This window comes from Callorhinchus milii, unplaced genomic scaffold (genome assembly GCF_018977255.1).
Source record: "Callorhinchus milii isolate IMCB2004 unplaced genomic scaffold, IMCB_Cmil_1.0 Scaffold1, whole genome shotgun sequence".
Taxonomy (NCBI): Eukaryota; Metazoa; Chordata; class Chondrichthyes; order Chimaeriformes; family Callorhinchidae; genus Callorhinchus; species Callorhinchus milii.
This window is the reverse complement of record NW_024704742.1, coordinates 74,662,169-74,684,150: the sequence shown is the minus strand read 5'-3', so window position 1 is coordinate 74,684,150 and position 21,982 is coordinate 74,662,169. Positions and strand designations below refer to the sequence as shown.

General features: G+C 41.9%; 1 protein-coding gene across 1 annotated transcript; it reads right to left on the bottom strand.

Annotated features, from left to right (window-relative positions):
* Positions 1-11,762: 11,762 nt before the first annotated feature.
* On the bottom strand, positions 11,763-20,664 carry npffr2a (neuropeptide FF receptor 2a). The gene is made up of 3 exons (XM_007892044.1): positions 20,340-20,664; positions 13,148-13,247; positions 11,763-12,624 (listed from the first exon to the last, which is right to left on the bottom strand). Exons 1-3 carry the CDS (start codon positions 20,662-20,664, stop codon positions 11,763-11,765), a joined length of 1,287 nt encoding a protein of 428 aa, XP_007890235.1.
* Between the last annotated feature and the right edge of the window lie 1,318 nt (positions 20,665-21,982).

The following is a 21,982-nucleotide window of genomic DNA, read 5'->3' as shown; positions in this document are numbered from 1 at the left end:
CAATCATCAAGAGCACAACAAAGTACGATCTCCATCTCTTCCAGGCATGAAACTGATCACTCTAGTTACCTCAAACTACACTCCGGAGTTGTAAGTATTAATCTGATTATTAGAATTGTACTGTGCCAAGAGTCCTGTAGCTCAGTGGTTAGAGCACTCGCCTTGCAAGTGAGAGACCTGGGTTTGATTCCTGGCAGACGAAACCTTGGGCACATGCCTGATAATAATCCCTCAAGAAATTTTTTTTTTAATTTGGTCACTTCAATCCATGATTGTTTGTGGGACACTGCTGTGCACAATTGGCTGCCGCGTTTCGCCCACAAAATATACAGTCAATTTACTTTACAGTATATTTTGTGAAGCGTTTTGAGATGTCTCGAAGACGTAAAAAGCGCTATATCAAATGCAAGGATTATTATTATTGTTAAAGCCCACGGGATTAATGGGAACATATTAGCATGGATTGAAGAGTGGCTAACGGGTAGAAAACAGAGAGTAGGGATAAACGGGTCTTTCTCGAATTGGCAGGATGTGACTAGTGGAGTGCCACAAGGATCAGTGCTTGGGCCTCAGCTATTTACAATCTAGATCAATGATCTAGACGAGGACATTGAATGTAACGTATCTAAATTCGCGGATGACACTAAACTAGGTGGGAGAGTAAGCTCTGAGGATGATGCAAAAAGCTTGCAATAGGATATAGATAGGCTCAGGGAGTGGGCGAGTAGGTGGCAGATGGAATTTAATGTGGGGAAGTGTGAAGTTATTCATCTAGGTAGAAAAACAGATTATTTTCTAGAGGGGGAGAGATTAGATAGTGTTAGTGTTCAGAGGGATTTGGGTGTCCTTGTACACCAGTCTCAAAAAGTTAGTTTGCAAGTGCAGCAAGCAACATGCTAACAGCATGTTAGCGTTCATTGCAAAAGGTTTAGAGTACAAGAGTAGGAAAGTTGTATTGTATTGCAACTGTATAGGGCATTGGTGAGACCGCACCTAGAGTATTGTGTGCAGTTTTGGTCTCCTTATTTAAAAAAGGACATACTTGCTCTGGAGGGGGTACAGCGTAAATTCACTAGGTGAATCTTACTATCTTACCAGATAGGACCAAATGTAATTACTCCTATTTTGGTGTATCAAAATCAGTCCAAGCAAACGGTTGTGAAGAAATGTATATCTGATTTTAATATACGTATAGTACTGCTGTCATTTGTGTTAGAACAATTATTGCAAAGAAAAGATACTCATTTGGTAAGCAATTCCAATTCAATGGATAAGATAAAGACAGACTTAGATGAATTACTAGCAGAAGAGGACTATGATTTGCTAATCCAACTAATCCAAGGAACCCTGATGGAATTGATTTTTAAATGCTTTGTAGTCACACAATTTGTATTATTATACTGGTAATTATGATGTGCTGCTTTTGTAAAATGTAAACTCACTAATAAGAAAATTAAGAGGTTGGACCTCACTAATAGTATTCAATGGAGGCAGTTGTTGAAACGAATGAGAGGCACTGAGTGGTCGGGATCAAAACCCAGAGGAGAAAGAAAACCTGGGAATGATTGACAAAAGTTTGGTTTTCGTAGAGTGACCACAGGAGGGACCGTAAGTTACAGAAGTCTCCATTCTCTGTCCCAACAATGTTCTTTGCACATCAAGACTGAATGTTAAACCGGATAGTGTCCAGAGTCGTTACTCAGAATCATACATTTAACAACTCTTGGTATGTGGAAAATCCTACATTGCACCTACCATACGAATTGTGACTCTGAACTGCAGGGTAGAAGAGCAAGACACGACCATCAACAACAACATACGATCTCCATCTTTTCCGGGCAAGGATTGAGCCATTGAGTTTGTGGTGAAGTATTGGAGGCTATAATAAAGGGTAAAATTGCAAAGCTTCTTGAGAAGGAGCCAGCGTGGATTTATGAAGGGAAGATCATGCTTGAAATATGGGATCCGATATGGGAATGGTGCTGCTGAAATCTCAGGATTGCAACCCCTATTGATAGCCCTCATCAAATTCTTTGAAAAAGTAACAGATAAAGTAGATATGGGAAATGCAGTGGATATGGTGTAAATGGACAACTAGAAGGCCTGAGATAGAGGCTACATAAGATCAAGGTATATGAAGTCATGGAAGGGGGTAGGAGAATGGATTTAGAGACAGCTGGAAAATAGGAAACAAAGAGTGAAAATAAAGGGCATTGTCTTAGCCTGGTGAAAAACTTTTTCACTTGAATATCTCTTATCTCCTCCCTGAGTCTTACTTTCCATAAGATTAAAACCTAAACTTGAGATCACCTAACAAAGAACTTTACAGCACCCATAAATGGTTGACTAGGTCACTGGGAGAAAATTTCTTCTTGTTTTAAATACTACAATGTGATCTTTACCAAAAAGGCAGACAGGAGCTTGTTTTATCATCTCACCTGAAAGACAGCACCTCCAATCCTATATTTCTTCCAAAAGGAGAATGGTACAGCCATGGTACAGCAAAAGGGAATAACCCATGTGAGAGTACAAAACTCAGTTCAATCTGAATTTACTGGGAGAGAAGTTTTAAATGAGAAAATTTAAAGAGGATTCAAATAACCAGCCATACTGTTTATTTGGCAATCATTTATTTGTAAACTTAATCCCAATGAGCATTATTTAAATACAGAGAAAGCACAATTAAGAAACGCTAATGAAATCAAATTTTTTATTTTATGAATCATAGAACCACTATGCAACAAATCATTTTACTTTAATAAATAATGATTCTTACATTTGATATCATGCCTTTCATGTTGTCAAAAGGTCTCAAAGTGATTAACAGGATTAAGTATAAAGTGTAGTAACTATATTTTTGTAGGTGAATGTGGCAGCCAATTGCGCACACGGCAATGTTTCACAAATAGCCATGATGTAAATGTTTCTGGAGGATTGTTGGTCAAAGCTCTGGGAGAAAATCTCTTCTCTAATGGTACAATGTGATTTTATATCCTAAACAGATGGTATCTCAGTTTCATATCTCATCCAAGGGACAGCATCTCCAACAGTGCAACACACTGTTTAATTCATTTAATTAATTTATATTAATTTAATTAAGTTATTACTCTTGTCTCTGAATTTGTTTGTTAAACCCCCACTTTGGACTTTCAACTCAGTCTAGCCTGACATTCCGGTGTAGTGCTGAGGGTGTGATGTGTTATCCTTTGGATGTAATGTTAAACTGAGGTCCCGCCTTCAGTGTTCGGGTAAGAATTTTAGTTTAGATTGGTATTTTATGAATTAATTTTAATTTAAGTTTGCCTCAGTTTTTTTGCTGAATTGTTGGATTCAGGGTTCTGTGAATGCAGTCTGAGGTAAACAAGGACAAATGTGGTCAAAGAGTTGATAAACATAATCAGCCTCGCCATCAAAGATGCTAAAGCAGGGCACCCTGATTAGAATGATGCATATACACTATTGCTAGGCTTTGCCACCATGAACCATACACTGTAGTCAGTCATTTTAACACTAGGGATTGTTGAGTTGATCATTATATTGTATTAATATGTATTTTGCCTATAATGGAATTATTGAACTGTTGTACCTTTAAGTGAAATTTCGCTTATTAATCTTGCTAGATTCTGTCTTCTTTCTTATATCTTTGCTGTTGTACTCATATAATTTGTTTATCTGCCAGAAATGATTAGTGTCTTTGTTTTAGCTAACGTCCTTGCTTGGACAATGACCCGCATGGAGTTTACCACTTGCTGCATCAACTCCCTCCCCACCCAGCTGCTGGTCACTCAACCTCCCCTCCCCCTGCTGGCCGACACGGTCAACCAGTCTCTTTCCTCAGGCTCTATTCCACTCCCCCTGAAAACTGCTGTTATCACACCCCTCCTCAAAAACGCCCCCTCGATCCCTCTAATCTCTCATAGTATCATCCCATTTCCAAACTGCCTTCCTTGCCAAAGTCCCAGAATATATTGTTGCAGGTCAACTTCAGTCACACTTCTCGCTCAACTCCCTCCTCAAGCCCCTGGCTCCCTATAACCAAACAGATCAACTTCAAGATATTCACACTCGTGTTCAAATCTCTTCACTCCCTGGGATCTCGCTATCTCTCTGACCTCCTCACTCCCCAGTCCACCACCCGATGTCTTGGCTCAACTGGTATTGGCCGCCTGCTCATCCCTCGCACCCTCTGCTCCACCATTGGAGGTCGCGCATTCAGCCACTACACCCCAAAACATTCTCCCTCAATCCCTCCACCTTGCCCCCTCTCTCCCCTTTTTCAAGTCCAGTCTGAAAACCTTACTTTTTGACCGTGCTTACGGTCACCACACACACCACCACCCCCCACACCCCTCCCACCGGCTCGGAGTCAGTCTCCGCCACTGTTAAGTGCTCTAAGATGCTGCCCTTCATGGAGGGCACTATATACGTGCAAGTTGTTGTTTCATTAATTTTCACCAATTTTAGAGTCAAAATTTTGATGCCAAATTAAATACACAATTGGGCCATTTCAGTCAACGTACCTACCTGTCAGGTGAATGTTAAAGGGTCCCCATGGTATCATTGGAAAAAGAAAAGCGAATTTCTCCTGGTGTCATTGTCAGCAATCCCCCACATGGTCATTCATTTCATGGTGGTTTGTGAGATGCGTCTCATGTATTTATGGTCATTTCATATTGAAAATCCTTTGAAACATAAAGGCATCATCTGTCATGCCCACCAATAATTTCTACCGTTTAAAAAGCTGAAGTTTACGAGCATTGTTTAGATTTAGTTTACTTTGCTTAGAACATTTAATGCATCAAATTGAATACATGTTACACAACACCAAATAGAAACCAACTTCATCAATGATGAGCAACATTAAACATTCAGCTCTTCAGATTATCTCATTCAATCTCTTAGGTTGTACATAACTGGTACTCAGATAGCATAAATGCAAGAAAAAATTGCAATACAATATAAGTTTACAATTACATAGCAACTTTCCACAGCGCAAGGATGTCCCAAGATGCTTAAACATAGCTCAATTATTACTCAACTGAGAAGGGTTCATATTTTATTTTGCATCATCCATAGATAGTGATGGACTGACTGTAGCTTAGACTTCTCTATATCCTCAAACCAAACGCTTGATACTTTATATCTCTTTGTGAAAAGACATTAATTAACACAGTACATATACTGTGTACATATACTGTGTACAGTACATATAACATATACATATATATATATATATAATCATTCATTATCCTGTCCAAATGTTCTCTTTCTAGACTGAAGGCATTGACTCATGAGGTACAATGGGCACCAACCTACACATAACCCAAGTACCCAATCTTGATGTTTGAGCCCAGAGAATAAGTGTCAACAGAATATCTGCTGTGGGGAAATTGCAACTGAATGTGATCCTGTCCATACACAATCATATTTCAGTGGTGTCACTAGATAGAGCAAGAACTTGGCCTAATTCCTCCTCTCTGTAGCCCAGAGACTCTGAAGACAAATGGAATCTTTGCCACCCAGCTGAGATAACTCTTTATATTGGATATACAACCTTTCACATCCAGACATCATATCAGAGTGCATTACAGTGATTTACTGTGAAGTGACTGTATTTTTAGGTCAATGTGGCAGCCATTTTTTGCATAGCAATGTCCCACAAACACCCCAAGTGAATGATCAATTTTATTTGGGGGATTATTGACTAAGACACCGGGAGAAACTCCATTCTCTTTTCGAGATGACTAACAGCACAGATGCTACATTGAAACTTGAATTACCTTATTCAGAACTTGTTCAATTGTTGATTTGGACAAGTATTTTAGGTTTTGAGTGTGTGAAATCANTTTTTTTAGGTTTAGCATCCTGATTGGCTTTGTAGGTCAAGGCATCGTCTATTATCACAATGAACATATCAGCAGAGGGTCATAGGCTCAAATCCCAATTTATGTTGAACTAGAAATTACAGCAAAAGAGCTATTTAGGGCACCAAGCTTGTTAATTACCTTTTCTGATACCAGTTCCCCTCTCCTTCCATTATTGTTTTCATTTGTTCATGCTCTAATGTTTATTCATTTTCCTTTTAAACGTTGTTACAATCTCAAGCATCAAGAGCTGTTTGTTGTAAAATAATCCAGATTCTAACAATCCTCTGCAAATACATTTCTTCTAACTTCTTCCTAAAATCTTCCAGTGACAGCCTACATTTATGACTCACCCCCACAATTACCAATTTATCAATCAGCAGAATATTTCATTATTTATTTACACTCAAAACAATTCAGAATTTTACAGATTTCTCTCAGATAACCTCTTAATCATCTGTTTCTGGAAAAATTGTTTTGAGGGAGAGGGGATTAACATGAGATCAGTCATCTCGATCCTGAAAGGGGAAACTGAAAAAAACAGAATTTTCCTGTTTTCTATCGGTGCCCTGTGCTGGAAAGTGTAGATATGTGGATGTTGAATGAAGACATTCTCGGCTGTTGTGTCCTCCACTGCTGACCAGCTAGTCATTACTCACTTTCTACTCACACGCGAGGAGTAATCAATTAACTGAGTTGCTGGAGGGCAGTCAGCAAACATGAATCTCTAATGAGTCCAGGGCCCCAAACACAGATTTCAAGTAAGACAGTGATTTACGTGCACTACCACCAATGTAGTTTACTGCATTCACTGCTCACGATGTGGTCTTCTCTACGTTGGGGAGACCAAACGCAGATTGGGTGATCGGTTTACTGAACACCTCCGTTCTGTCTGCGAGCACAACCCTGAGCTTCCGGTTTCTTGCCACTTCAATTCTCACTCGCACTCTGACCTCTCCATCCAGGGTGTTCCAATGAGCCACAGCACAAGCTCGAGGAACAGCACCTCATTTATCTGCTGGGAACCTTACAGCCGTCTGACCTCAATATTGATTTCAATGATTTCGGACCATCAGCTCACCTTCCCACCTCCTTTCTGTGACCATTGCCACATCATCTGGGTTCCAGACACACCTTTTCTCTCTGGTCTGCTTATTCTGTTGTAATTTTTTCCACCTTTTTTGCATTATTAACACTTCTATTCGCCTGCTTTGTTGCAATCCCCCCATTTGTTTTGCATCATTAACACATCTTTAACCCATCATCCCCTCCCTCTCACCCGCCTCTGTCCCCCCCCCCCCCCCCCCCCCCCCCCTCCCCCCCCCCGTCCCTCCCCCCCACCCCCCCCCCCCCCCCCCCCCCCCCCTCCCCCCCCTCCCTCTCCCCTCCCCCCCCCCCCCCCCCTCGCCTTCAGCCTCCACTCTAACCATCAGTCCCCTTTTCCTTCAGCCCTCACCTCCTTGACCACCTCAGTCCCTCTCACTTCTTCCTGCTCCCATTTCTCCTTTGTCTTCCTTGCCCTGCCTCCCCCCTTTCTGTTAGCCCTTAAGCGCTCTGAGACGCCGTCCGGTGTGGAGGGCGCTATATAAATCCAAGTTGTTGTTGTTAGCCCTTAAAAGCCTCTCCCTCCCAACATGCCCCGGGTCTGACGAAAGGTCGTGGACCCAAAACGTGCCTCACTTTCCTTTCTCCATAGATGCAGCCTGACCTGCTAAGTGTTCCCAGTAACTTCTGTTTCATGAATCTTTACTCCACCAAAGAGTCAGTACGTTCAGCCTAGCAGGAGCAGTAAGAAAACATAACAAAATATTTTTTTCAAGATTGCTCTTCTTTCAGCAGCAATGTAATTGACTCATTGTGATAAGTGGCACTTAGCTGCAAGAGTCTTATTTGTCTGCTGGTAAATTTCATATATGTGCAACAGTCAAACAAAATAAGATCCAATAAACAGAACAATAAAGGTTACTTGTACAAGTCTAATTATTCCTTATGGTCCTTCCAGTCCTTCTGGACTGACAGTAACTCTTCTTGGAAGGTTTATGCATAAATGCTTAAGATACTTTATTAACTATCAATGAGCATCCACCAAGAAAGCATCTACCGAAATGATAACACCTTATGATAGTCAATCTGTAATATTGAGAATTTTACATTGAATGACATATGGGTGCATGCAGCAGCCATCTTAGTTATATTTCCTTAAATCAGAACCATAAATCAGTACAATAATATTTTGAAGAGAATAAACAAGTTTCAGTTATTGCCACATGACATCGCTCTGCATGTGTGATTGAGCAGATCTGAGCAGCAAAAGTTCTGGAGCAGCTATTGACAGCTTCAGATTCTGAAAACCTTGTGTCTTCCAGCTACTCAACAAAGTAATCAGTCATGATCATAATAATAATTACAAGTAATAATCCTTGCATTTCATATAATGTCTTTCACTTGGGAGGATATGTTAAAGTGCTTCACAGCTAGTGAAGTTAATATTGTATTTTGAAGGCGCAGCACAACAATATCCCACAATGACCTTGAAGTGAGTGACCAATTTTTATTGCAGGATTGTTGGACAGGACACTGGGCGAAACTCCCTTCACTCTTTGAATAAGTATGATGAAAGTTTGGTTTTATGTGTGTTTTCGTGGAATTGGCAAAGTATTGCTTTTTTCTTCATACAACAGGTTTGTTACAACTTCAATATTTTTCAAAAAAATCTTCACCAGGATTTCTTAATGGATGAATTTCTCATCAAAACTGTAGTTCCTGGTTTACAATTTGTAACTGTTCTGCTGCTGACTTTCTCAGAAATTATTTTTCAAAGCACTTACTTAAATATTCATTACTCTTGGTTTGCTGACAAGCTTCAGCTTTTTTTTTGGTTCAAATTAATTTAATCCCATTTATTTAAGTCAATATGATTGATTTCATAGATATCAATCCTTGGATTTTCTTGAAAATTCATTGAAATAATTGTCAACTTGGTTGGTTCAGTGCCAGATTGCTTCCACAACACACGCTCATAAAGTTAGTCATAAGTAGTTTTATTACTGGAATATTATGGTGACATTATGAGGGGTTTATAATTGTTACCTTATATTTAATAGACTTTCAAAACTTTCACAAGTATTTTCTCAATTATGCTCCATGAAACCAGCAATTAGCAAAAGGTTACAATGTTACATTACCTCGAGGTAACAACATTGTTCATCTCATTGCAGGTCAAGAAAGCACCTTGTGTTTACCTAGCTGGACTATTATAGCTACGGCGAACCCCTGAATTGCTTTTGATTTATGTTTTACTTACAGTGTCTAATGATAATGTGACAATGAATAAAGACAGTCACTAAGCAATATGATGTGCATGTAAATCCCTTCGTATAGAATTTGAAATGATCACTATATTCCACAATTGTTGCCATGTACTAATTTCTGGGGACTGACGAACCAACTTGGTGAACCACTTCCTGGCTCACTCGGAAGTACATTCCATCCACCTAGTCAGAGTTTAACTCACACTTGTCAGATGTTAAATGACCAACTCGTGTCTATCCTCTTTGTGGGGGGGGGGGGGGGGGGGGGAGAGGTAAGGGACCTCTCCTGGGATCTGAACTGGCTCCAAGGTGACATGTTTGACAATGGAATGTCAGAATTGAGTTAACTCTCCGTGACAACTCTTGAATTGTTGAACTGAACCCACACTCAACTCCTGTTAGCCCTGCAAACCAAAGCCCTAACGGGTAGAGTAGCGGGAAAGCTTGCCAGATAGTGGCAAGCTATGGGTTTTTAGCTGGCTGGACTCCAGCAGTATCCCAATGCATACTCTGGGGTCTCCAAGCCCTGGATTAAGGTGCCAACCTGCACCTAATACTCTCTTATTTAGCAGGAAGCATCGCTCCAGGGAGAAAGTATGCATTCCAATAACTATCTCGGGAATTTTCATGTATAGGATGCATGGAACTCTCAGTTTGATTTGGTTACTCTTGAATTGAATTCAACAGGCATGTTTTGGTGGCACCTACTTTGCTGGGTCGTAAGTGAATTGAAATGCCTGAAGTCATTATGAGATTGAATTACATCCAGGCCAATTTTTAATGTCTCAAGACTCGGTTGGATGAAATAAGTTTTTCAAATAGATTAGGAAACTATATGTTATGTTAGGGCTCAAATAAATGTTAAAATAATAATAATCCTTGCATTTGATATAGCGCCTTATCACGCCTTCTAGACGTCTCAAAACGTTTCACAGAATATACTGTAAAGTGAATTGACTGATATTTTTGTGGGTGAAATATAGATACTAAATAAGAAATTGTAGTAATGAAAATTGTATCAATAACATTGAAACTAGAAAAGATGAAGAAAATAAGGGAATAAAAAGGTACCACAAATAATTTGTCTATAATTTTAAAATTTTGATTTTTTTTGTCATTTAGACAAATAATAGTTAAGAAGGTAGTCTAGCATCAAGTAACCTTACTACTTTACTCAGAGGGTAATCAATGACTGGAATAGGTGGCCAGGTAAAGTGGTTGGGATCAGGACACTGGACTCACTTAAAAAGCAACTTGATGCAGTGATGAGGGAATGGTAGTGTAGGTGTTCAGGAAGGCTGAAATTGGATGGGCTGAAGGGCCTTCATCATCCAGATAATCTTTTGATCTTTTGATTACCGTTCTTGTGAACTTATGATTACTGTCCATTAATGGCGTCTCCTCTAGCCCCACACTGTCACGTGCTGCATCTCTCAGGGCTCTGTTCTTGGTCCCCTCCTCTTCCATATATACATGCTCCCGCTCGGTGATGTCATCCGCAGGCATGCGGTCAATTTCCACATGAATGCGGATGACACACAACTCTATCTCTCAGCCTCCACCCTCAACTCCAGGACCACTACTGTTCTGGCTAATTGTCTGTCACACAAAGTCCTGGATGAGAATCAACTTCCTCCAGCTGAATGTTGACCCTCTTGCTTGGCTCCCAGCAGCACCTCCTCACCTCAGTCGCTGACATTATCACTGTTCATAGCTGCACTCTTCACCTCACTGAGCCAATATGAAAACTTGATGTCCTTTTCGACCCCCAGCTATCCTTCAATCCCCACATTCATTCCGTGACCCATTCCACCTTTCCTCACCTCCGCAACATTGCCTGCCTCTGCTTCTCACTGCAGGCCGCTGAGACCCTGATCCACTCTTTCATCAAATCCCAGCTTAACTACACCAATTGCCTGCTCGCTGGACTTCGCAACTCTTCTCTCCACAAGCTGCAGATTATTCAAAACTCTGCAGCTCATGTCCTCTCCTGCACCAGGCTCCGTGAACCAATCACCAGGTTCTTGCCCGACTTCACAGGCTCCTGCCGATGTGAAAGGTGCTATACAAATGTAATTTTGTTGTTGTTGTAACTCTATCCCGCAATCCCTCCACCTCACCCCTCTCTTGCCTCTTTCAAGTCCCATCTGAAGACCTTCCTCTTCGACCGTACCTTTTGGCCACCACCAATCACAATCCTCCACCCCTCCTGACCGCAACCAAAAAACCCTGACTGCCCAGCGCCCTGGGACGTCTTTCCAATGTGAAGGGTGCTATACAAGTGTAATTTGTTGTTGTTGTTGGGTAACATTGAGTTCAGTTAGTGAGCCGAATGAATCATACTGACCCAGGGAGCACTCATGTGAGGTAACGTCTTGGAGCACTTAAGTGCTCTGAGATGCTACCCTGCGTGGAGGTTGCTATATAAATGCAAGTTCTTGTTGTTGCTGAAATTACTTGGGATTTCTGGCAGAACGGAGATACATTTTTAGATGGGCAAATTTTGTAAATATAAAATATATGATTGCTGAATTAAGGAATGCTTGACAATAATTTTTTTTAGCAAAAACTGCTTTGTACATTCTCTCTAGAGCAAATCTTTGTGCAAACCATTGTTTGTGCCTTTGTCTAACTCTTCAAGGACAAGATCATCATTATATTTACATTCATTTTTGACTGATTTGCTTGTGCCAGGCTCAACAACATCCTCTGTGTTTATAGTTATCGGATCCTGTGCAATTTTATTCAGTGTTGGTAAAATTATTTTGTTTGGTATGGTACGAGAATAGGTCTCTCTGCGTTTGTTTTTGAAGGCGAACAACTGAAACCTGAAAGCAGTTTGAAAGCCACGGCGGAAATTCTTATTGAAATAGCCATAGATAATGGGATTGACACTACTATTGAAGAAGGCTAACCAATGTGCAAACGGATAGATGTAGAAATTTATCACTCTGAACTGACTGTTGGTGAGCCTTGCATAGTCAGATAACATCATTAGAGTCCACAATGGGAGCCACGACAGAGTGAAAAGCAATGCTACAATGGCTAACATCTTGATTACCTTTTGCTTCTTCTTAGGTACAGAATTTTGGTTTTCCTGACCAGGTTTTCCACCAGCAGGCAAAATGCTTTTAAGTAGTGTAATCCCTATCCTTGCATACATGATAACAATCAGTGATAGAGGAGCCAAATAAATGTTGGCAAACAAAACTGTGGTATAGATATTTCTCATCTTCTGATTAGGCCATGCTTCAAAGCATTGGTAGTAAGCATACGTTTTGTTGCTGGTAGTGGAGACCACTTTAACATTGTCAGGCAATTTAATCACTTGCAGCATAATAGCAGAAGGACACATGATTGAAACGGCCAAAACCCATATCACAACGATGATTACAGTGGCAGTGACTATGTCGAGCTTTTGTTTGAAAGGGTACACAATGCACCTGAACCTGTAAAATTAAAAATACATAGTTTAATGCTTGGGTGATTTCCTCTGCTGTATACATTTAATTGGTGTGCATGCATGAAGAAGCAATGAATGTTAATATTCTCCCAATGGACTACTTCAAACTATTGATGGAATGCCTTTCCTTTTTTGACAGCTATTATAAATACAAATTATGAAGAAAAATACAATAGGTTCAGTGCTGAGGAATGGTCAGTTTTGAGATCTTGATTCCAAATAGAAGCCTTGGTCATTTTGGGGAGGATCAGATCAGTAAGAGATACTTTTGCAGACCTCTGCATGATCTTGAGCATTTTTTTGTTTTTTTATTTACAGGCTTCCTTTATAGCAGCAGCTCACTGTTTCCAAATTCTTTACTTATTCTATCGTAAGCTGAATTGATGTTCAAACCCTCCTTATATTGTTATTTGCCCACCCCATACCATTTACAAATGGCTGTTTAATATCAGCACAGCACTGGAGCCAGCTCATTGATCCTGGAACCAAATTATTTCACTTTCTCTTACCTGTCCACTGCAATTGCAACTAATGTGAAAACTGAAGCTGAAACAGAGACTCCTTGAACCAGCCCACTCATCTTGCATACAAAACTTCCAAATGGCCACCCTGTAAAACAAAATACACTTCACATTGTTTAACATAGAGAAACAAATGTTTACTTGGTTTCAAGCCCTACATTAGGACTTGAACTCATAGTCCATCTGACACATAGTACAGTGTTGGGGAAGCACTGCATTATCAAAGGGCACATTAAACAAAGGTTATGTATACCTGTTTAGGCAAATATTAAAGATTCCATGTCACTATTTGACAAGGGAAGGGAGTTTCCCAGTGTCCTGGCAACAACAAACTTCCAGATAAACTGGTCATTGATCTCAAATATTTTGGGGACCTGACTGATGCAAATGGCTGTTGTGTTTGACAGTCACAGAATCTGTGAAGGCTTTGAGACATTTTGATGAAATAAGTTTACAATAATAATGATACTCCTTACATTTGTCATAGTGCCTTTCGTGTCAGAGGACATCCCAAATTGCTTCACAGTATACAACGTGGAGTGTGTGTTTTGTGGGTGAAGATTTTATAAGATGTTTTGCCCACAAAATATACAGTCAATTCACTTTACAGAATATTCTGTGAAGCACTTTGAGACGTCTCAAAGACATGATAAGGCACTACATCAAATGCAAGGAGTATTAGTATTATAAGCACGCAACAACAACAACAACAACAACAAGATTCCATTTATAAAGCGCCTTTCACGTCAGGAGGACGTCCCAAGGCGCTGCATAGTTGGGTCATGACCCGAGCAAGGGGGGAAATGGTCAGGGTGAGGGGAGGGAAGGGAGGGAGAGAGGAGGGGGGAAATGGTCAGGGTGAGGGGAGGGAACGGAGGGAGCAAGGAGGGGGGAAATGGTCAGGGTGAGGGAGGGGAGGGAAGGGAGGGGAGCGAGGAGGGGGAAGAGAGTCGAGAGGGGAGCTGAAGGCACGGTCAAAGAGAAAGGTTTTGAGACCGGCCTTGAAGGAGGAAAGGGAGGAAGCGACGAAGGCACTGGGGGATGGAGTTCCAGAGCCTGGGGGCTGAGAGGCTGAAGGCCCGACGACCGATGGTCGGGCGGTTGGGGCGGGGGACGTGGAGCAGACCAGAGCCAGAGGAACGGAGGGTACGGGCAGGTAGGTAGGGGGATAGTAGGTTGGAGAGGTAGGAGGGAGCAAGGCCGTGAATGGCCTTGTAGGTGAGGATGAGGATCTTGAAATCAATGCAAGTTGTTCCTTTCAAATTCTGTGTAGATTAACAATCGTACTTAATCCTATAGGCAGAAGTCACACTTGTTCATCAAATGGGGATGGTTTAAACCAATTTGGCAGGGGGAGAGGTACCAGGATTAAACATCAGAGAGGAGAAACAAGGTGCACAGAGGACTAAAAGAGACAAACAGCCTTGAAATAAAGAGTCGTCCACAAATAAGAGGGATCAGACACGGGATAAAACAAAGTGGAATAAGAGATTTTTGGAGTACATAAATGCACAGAGCGTGACAAATAATATTGGTGAGCTGCAAGCACAAGTTGCCACATGGGGTTATGATATAGTGGGAATAACGGAGACCTGGCTCAAACAAGAGCAGGAATGGGAGCTTAACATTCCTGTCAACAATGTATTCAGGAGGGATAGGGAAGGAAATAAAGGAAGAGGGGGGTTGCAATATTAATCAAAGATACTGTTACAACCTGGAAAGGGATGATTAACTAGTGTGATCAAAGACAGGATCTATTTGGTTAGAGTTAAGGAACAGAAAAGAAGCTGTTACGCTGCTGGGTATATACTATAGACCATCAAATAATGGGAAGGAGATGGAGGAGCAAATCTCAGAAAGATGTAAAAACAGTAAGTAGTGATAATGGGGCCTTCAATTATCCAATAATAGACTGGGAAACAAACAGTCTAAAGGGTAAAGAGGGGGAAGAATTCCTGAAATGTGTACAGGAGAACTTTCTTGATCAGTATATTTCCAGCCCAACAAGGAAGGAAGCAGTGCTGGATCTAGTCTTGGGGAATGAAGTGGGGCAAGTGGAGCGTGTGTCATCTGGATAACAGGGATCACAATATCAGCAGGTTTAGACTAGTTATGGAAAGGGACAAGGAACAATCCAAGGTGAAGATACCCAACTGGATGATGGCTAATTTCAGAGAGTTGAAAAGAGATTAACCTATATGGATTGGAAACAAAGATTGGCAGGTAAAACAGTAAACGAGCAATGGGAGGCCTTCAAGGAGCAGATAGTTTGGGTACTCCCTTGGTACTCCCCCTTGGTGACATCATCCGCAGACATGGGGTTAACTTCCACATGTATGCGGATGACACCCAACTCTACCTTTCCTCCTCTACTCTCAACTCCACGATCACCGATGTCCTGACAGCCTGCCTGTCCGACATCGAGTCCTGGACGAGAGACAACTTTCTTCAGCTCAACGTGCGAAAAACCGAGGCCCTCCTGATTGGCTCACGTCAGCGCCTCCGCACCTCAGGCGCTGACACCATCAGCATCCAAGGCTGCACTCTCCACCTCTCAAAGCCAGTCAGGAACCTCGGCGTTTTGTTCGACCCTGAGCTGTCCTTTCTCCCTCACATCCGCACCACAACTGGCACCGCCTTCCATCACCTCCGGAACATCGCCAGACTACGGCATTACCTCACCCCTCACGCTGCTGAAACCCTGGTTCACGCCTTTGTCACCTCAAGGCTGGACTATGGGAACTCTCTCCTCGCCGGCCTTCCCGCCACCTCCCTCCACAAGCTGCAGGTCATTCAGAACTCTGCAGCTCGTGTACTGTCCCGCACCAGGCTTCGGGACCACATCACTCCCACCCTCGCTCGCCTCCACTGGCTCCCCATCCCCCAGAGGATTGATTTCAAGATCCTCATCCTCACCTACAAGGCCATTCACGGCCTTGCTCCCTCCTACCTCTCCAACCTACTATCCCCCTACCTACCTGCCCGTACCCTCCGTTCCTCTGGCTCCGGTCTGCTCCACGTCCCCCGCCCCAACCGCCCTACCATCGGTGGTCGGGCCTTCAGCCTCTCAGCCCCCAGGCTCTGGAACTCCATCCCCCAGTGCCTTCGCCATGCTTCCTCCCTTTCCTCCTTCAAGGCCGGTCTCAAAACCTTTCTCTTTGACCGAGCCTTCAGCTCCCCTCTCGACTCTCTTCCCCCTCCTCGCTCCCTCCCTTCCCTCCCCTCACCCTGACCATTTCCCCCCTCCTCGCTCTCTCCCCTCCCCTGACCATTTCCCCCCTGCTCGGGTCATGACCCAACTGTGCAGCGCCTTGGGACGTCCTCCTGACGTGAAAGGCGCTTTATAAATGGAATCTTGTTGTTGTTGTTGTTGTTGTACAGAATAAAACCCATTCCCATGAGGGGGAAAGATAAGGCATCCAAAGTGCTCCCTGGATGACTAAAGAAATAGGGATTAAAATTAAACAAAAAAGGAAGCTTATGATAAATGTCAGGATCATAACACAGTAGAGAATCAAGTAGAAACAAAGTGCAGAGGAGAACTGAAAAAGGAAATAAGAGAGGCAAAACGAGGTTATGAGAAAAGATTAGTGAGTAACATAAATGGGAACACTAAGGTCTTTTATAAACATGTTAGGAGTAAAAGAATCGTCAAAGGAAGGGTGGGGCTGATTAGGGACCAAAACGAAAACTTTTTGTGGAGGCAGAGGGCACGACTGAAGTGGTGAATGAATACTTTTGCATCTGTCTTCACAAAAGAAGAGGATACTACCAATTTCACAGTAAAGGAGGAGGGGTAGAGAAATTGGATAAAATTAAAAATAGAGAGGAGGTACTGGAAAGGTTGGCAGTTCACAAAATAGAAAAGTCACCTGGCCTGGATGGGATGCATCCTAGGTTACTGAGGGAAGCAAGGGTGAAAATAGTGGAGGCTCTGGCCACAATCTTTCAATCCTCCTTGGATATGGGAGGGGTGCCAGAGGACTGGAGGGTTGCAAATGTTACACCCTTCTTCAAAAAAGGGGAGAGGGATAAACTGCAGGCCAGTCAGCCTAATGCCAGTGGTGGGGAAACTTCTAGAGACCATAATCTGGACCAATATTGATTTTCACTTAGAAAAACATGGGTTAATAAAGGACAGTCAACATGGATGTGTTAAAGGCAAATCGTGTCTGACTAACTTGATTGAGTTCTTTGAAGTAACAAAGAGGGTTGATTAAGGTAGTGCAGTTGATGCTGTGTATGTGGACAAGTACCACAAAATTGACTTGCTAGCAAAACTGAAGCCCATGGGATTAAACGTACAGTGGCTGCATGGATCCAAAATTTTCTGGGAGACAGAAAGCAGAGGGTAGTGGTGAACGGTTGTTTTTTCATATTGGAGGGAGGTATACAGCTGTGTCCTAAGGGGGTTGGTATAAGGACCACTGTTCTTTTTAATATATATTAATGACCTGGATTTGGATATAAACCTAAAACCCTCATACACGCATGTGTCACCACAAGGCTCGACTGCGGAAACTCCCTCCTTGTCGGCCTCCCAACTCTTCCCTCAACAAGCTGCAGAACTCTGCAGCTCATGTCCTCTTCCACACCATCCTCCGGGACCCCATCACCCCCACCCTCGCCCATCTCCACTGGCTCCCCATCCCTCAGAGGATAGAATTCAAAATCCTCATCCTCACTTTTAAGGCCCTCCACAGCCTTGCCTCCTCTTACATCTCTGACCTGCTGACCCCTTATCAACAGGCTCCTGCCTGCTCCAGGTCTCCAGCTCGATCCACCCTACCATTGGCAGCTGGGTTTTCACCCCCTCTCTGCCCCCACTCTTCGGGACTCTATCCCAAGATCCCTTCACCTTGCTCCCTCTCTTGCCTCATTCAAGACACGACTCAAGATCCTGCTTTTTGACCATACCTTCAGCTATCCTCCTACTCACTCTACCCTCCCTCATCCCAACCCTGCCCCCCCCCCCTGTCCTCCCGATGTGAAAGGTGCTTTACAAATGTAATTTTGCTGTTGTATAAAGAACACAATTTTAACATTTGCAGATGACACAAAACTTGGAAATGTAGTAAATAGTGAGGAGGATAGTAGTAGCAGACTGCAGCAGAACATAGACAGGCTGGTGAAATGGGCAGACACATGGCAGATGGAATTTAATGCATAGAAGTGTGAAATGATGTATTTTGGGAGGAATAATTAAGAGAGATAACACAAGGTGAATGGTACAATTTTAAAGAGGATGCAGGAACAGAAAGACCTGGGCGTTCACGTACACAAATCTTTGAAGATGGCAGGACAAGTTGACAAAGCATATGGGATCCTTGGCTTTATAAATCGAGACATAGAGTATAAAAGCAAGGATGTTATGTTGAACCTTTACAGATCACTGGCTAAGCCTCAGGTGGAGTATTCTGTCCAATTCCGGGCACCACACTTTAGCCTTTGAGAAGGTTCAGAGGAGATTTACAAGAATGATACCAGGGATGATGGACTTCAATTGTGTGAAGAGACTAAAGAGGCTGGTTGAGGAATGATTTAATAGAGGTGTTCAAAATTATGATAGAGTAGATTTTTCCTGTCGGGTGGGTCGGTAACCAGGGGACACAGATTTAAGGCAATTGGCAAAATAATCAAGTGGGAGATGAAGAGTTTTTTTTTAACCAGAGAGTTGTTACAGTCTGGAATGCATTGCCTGAAAGGATGGTGTAAGCAAATTTGATAGCAGAGGTATACAAAAGGAAAAAAATATAGGGTTATGGGGTAAGGGGGGGAGTGGGATTAGTTGGTAGCTCTTTCAAACAGCCGACACAGGCACTCTGGGCTGAATGACCTCCTTCTGTGCTGTAAGATTCTATGATTCTACGATTCTATGAAAGTTGCAGCTCTGATATAAAAGAGTAACACTCAGTGGGTCCACTGCACAGAAAGAAAAGCAATCTCCTAGCTGATGAGCATCGTTATAATAAAGATACACCAGCCTGATGCTCTGCCCAAATATAAAAGAATACAAATACCTGTTCATGAATGAAGAAGGAGCTACACGGTTCATCACTGATTGAATGACCACTACTTCTTCACTTCCATTGTTCCAGGTGAATTCAATGGAAATCATTAACAATGTAAAATGTTTGCACCTTAGAAAATCAATGAGGTAGTTATCTGAGAAATCTTTAACAATGAGTATTTCTATCCTCATGCTTCTATCATTAGTACCTTAGTAATCTGCACTTTCTGTTCTTTGGCAATTCGGACTGATTTGGCTTTGCAACAACCAAATTTTTTAAAAAAAGTTTAAAAGCAGCAAATATCTTCTAACTGCCTGTGAATTTTTTTGCATGACAAATCTTGATCCTTTGATTTTATGTCCTTTTCTTAATAATTCATAATAATAATCCTTGAATTCAGCAAAACACTTTAGTACGGCGTAATGCCTGTAAGGGTTCCACAGCACTTTACTGCTGTAGTGACTATAATAATAATCCTTACATTTGATGTAGCACCTTATCACATCTTCGATGTCTCAAAGCACTTCACAGAATATACTGTAAAGTGAATTGACTGTATATCCTGTGAGCAAAATGTTGTACCCAATTTGCACACAGCAGTGTCCCACAAACAGCCGTAGAGTAAATTACCACTTTTTATTTTGAGGAATGTTGGCCAGGAAACCAGAAGAAACTCTTCTCTTTTCAAATGTGCCATGGGATCTTTAACATCCATATAAACAGGCAGACAGGACCTTGATTTAACATCTCATCTGAAAGATGGTACTTCCAACAATGTAGCACCCTTTCCCCCCCGTCCTCCCGTGGACTGGATCAGAGTGTCAGATTGTGACTGTAAGTTCAAAGCCCTGACTTGGGGCTTGAAGCTACAATCTTCTGACTTGGAGGTTGGAGTGCTACTAACTGAGGCAGGCTGACACCTGTTTATCAATCAGTAGGAACAATCTTCCACTCTTTCTCCTCTCAAAATCGGCTTTTTGGGGAATAGATCCAAAACAATGGGATCCACTATGCTAAGTGTAAGCTATCTCTCAATGCATGAAATTACAGGTATTCCTAATGTTATAATTAACAACCAATGAAAAGGATTTATTATGCAATGAACAACCGATCCTTTTCTTTGTAAATTTCACACTTACTTGTTGAAGGGTTGTACTTTTTGTACCTACCTGTCAGGATGTTATCCACAAGAGTTGTAGGCATACAAAATAGACCCACAAGAAGATCACTAACAGCGAGGTTAAGGATGAAGAGGTTGGTAACTGTGTGCATGTGCCTGTTCCTGAGCACTATAAAACATACCAGCCCATTACCCAGCATACAGAGGAGGAAGATTATCAGGTAGGAGACTATAAACACTGTTGCAATGGAATGAGAATGCTGGTAAAAGGGAAGATATGTTATGTTGCTCCGATATGCGTAGGAAGATGATCCATTCAAATATCGCCAGTGAGACTCTTGTAATGAAGTATTCTGATCCAATTCTTCATTCATTGCTGTAACTGTTCACAAAAAGAAACAGTGAGTGTTATAACAAACCAATGATAATTCCATCGTGAGAGTTAGAGGAATGAGCTATAAGCAGTGATTAAACTGGTGTTGCCTACCCTTTTATGGTCTGCTAACAAAATACATTTTCTTGATTGAATATTTCTTGATTGATGCCGTAAATGAAGAAAATTCAATCAAGAAAAAACTGGAAACTCATTGATTAATCGAACACATACTTACCTAGATTAGCGCCAATGTTCAGTGTTAGAAAAGGTTGATTTTAATATAGTTTGTAAGAAGAGCAATAGAAGAATTAATAGTGAATGTGTATATATAATATGTATATCGATATCCATATATGCAAGACGGAAGAAAACAGGGGGAGAAAGAAACTGTTAGTCGTAATTAGAAACTGTTTTACTAACATTTTAGGAATTGGCAGAATAAGCCATCCTGGTTCTGAAAGGTCAATGGTCAGTCAGTTGTGATGGTAAGAGAAGGCATAGAACAGGCTTCAAGAAGGGCCTAGGAAATCTGCATTCCATGAGGGCACCTAAGTAAAGCTGCTCAGTATTCTGTGAACACATGCCAATCACCTTAAATGTTTCTACCAGACAGAGACAGGCTCCGGCCTTGGAAGCGAGAAGCAAGATGTCATATGTTGAACAAAAATGAGCAAGCTGCTTTGTCTCAAAAGGGTTTGCTTATCTGGAAGATATGGGTACAAGGATGTGCAAGGGTCGAGTAAGTTGGGTACGAGCTAAGATGCTTGATTAGAGAAGAAGGGGGGAAGATCCCTAGGTGGAAAAAGTATAACTACCCTGACTTTAGGCAAGTAAGGCAGCAGATCCAGCCAGACAAAGAGGGCAGCCGAACCATCAGAGAGAAGGTGTGCTGAAACCATCGCAACTGACTGACTGGTAGTATAAGTTCTGCTTGGATTTGTCGGGTCATTATTCGAACCTCGGGATCGGGAATCCCAACATCGGGGAAGGGGAAACATCTTGACGGCCCTGCAAGCCACTTCTGGTCCTTAGCCATAGGTTGGCCACCACTCGATTAGACAAATAGGGCTTGAAATGAAGGAACCTTTGTAGCAATATATAAGTTAAATGGCATTGGTAAAGTAAACTCAAAACAATACTTTCGGATACACTGAGACAGCAGAAAAAGAGGACACAGGTTCAGTGTTGCAAAGGGCAATTTCAGAACAGACATCACAAAATAGTTATTTACCCAGAAGGTATTGACAATTTGTTTCGACTCTTATTCTTCTTCATAATATTTTATCTGTGCTCTAGCAAGTACCATTTCTCAATGT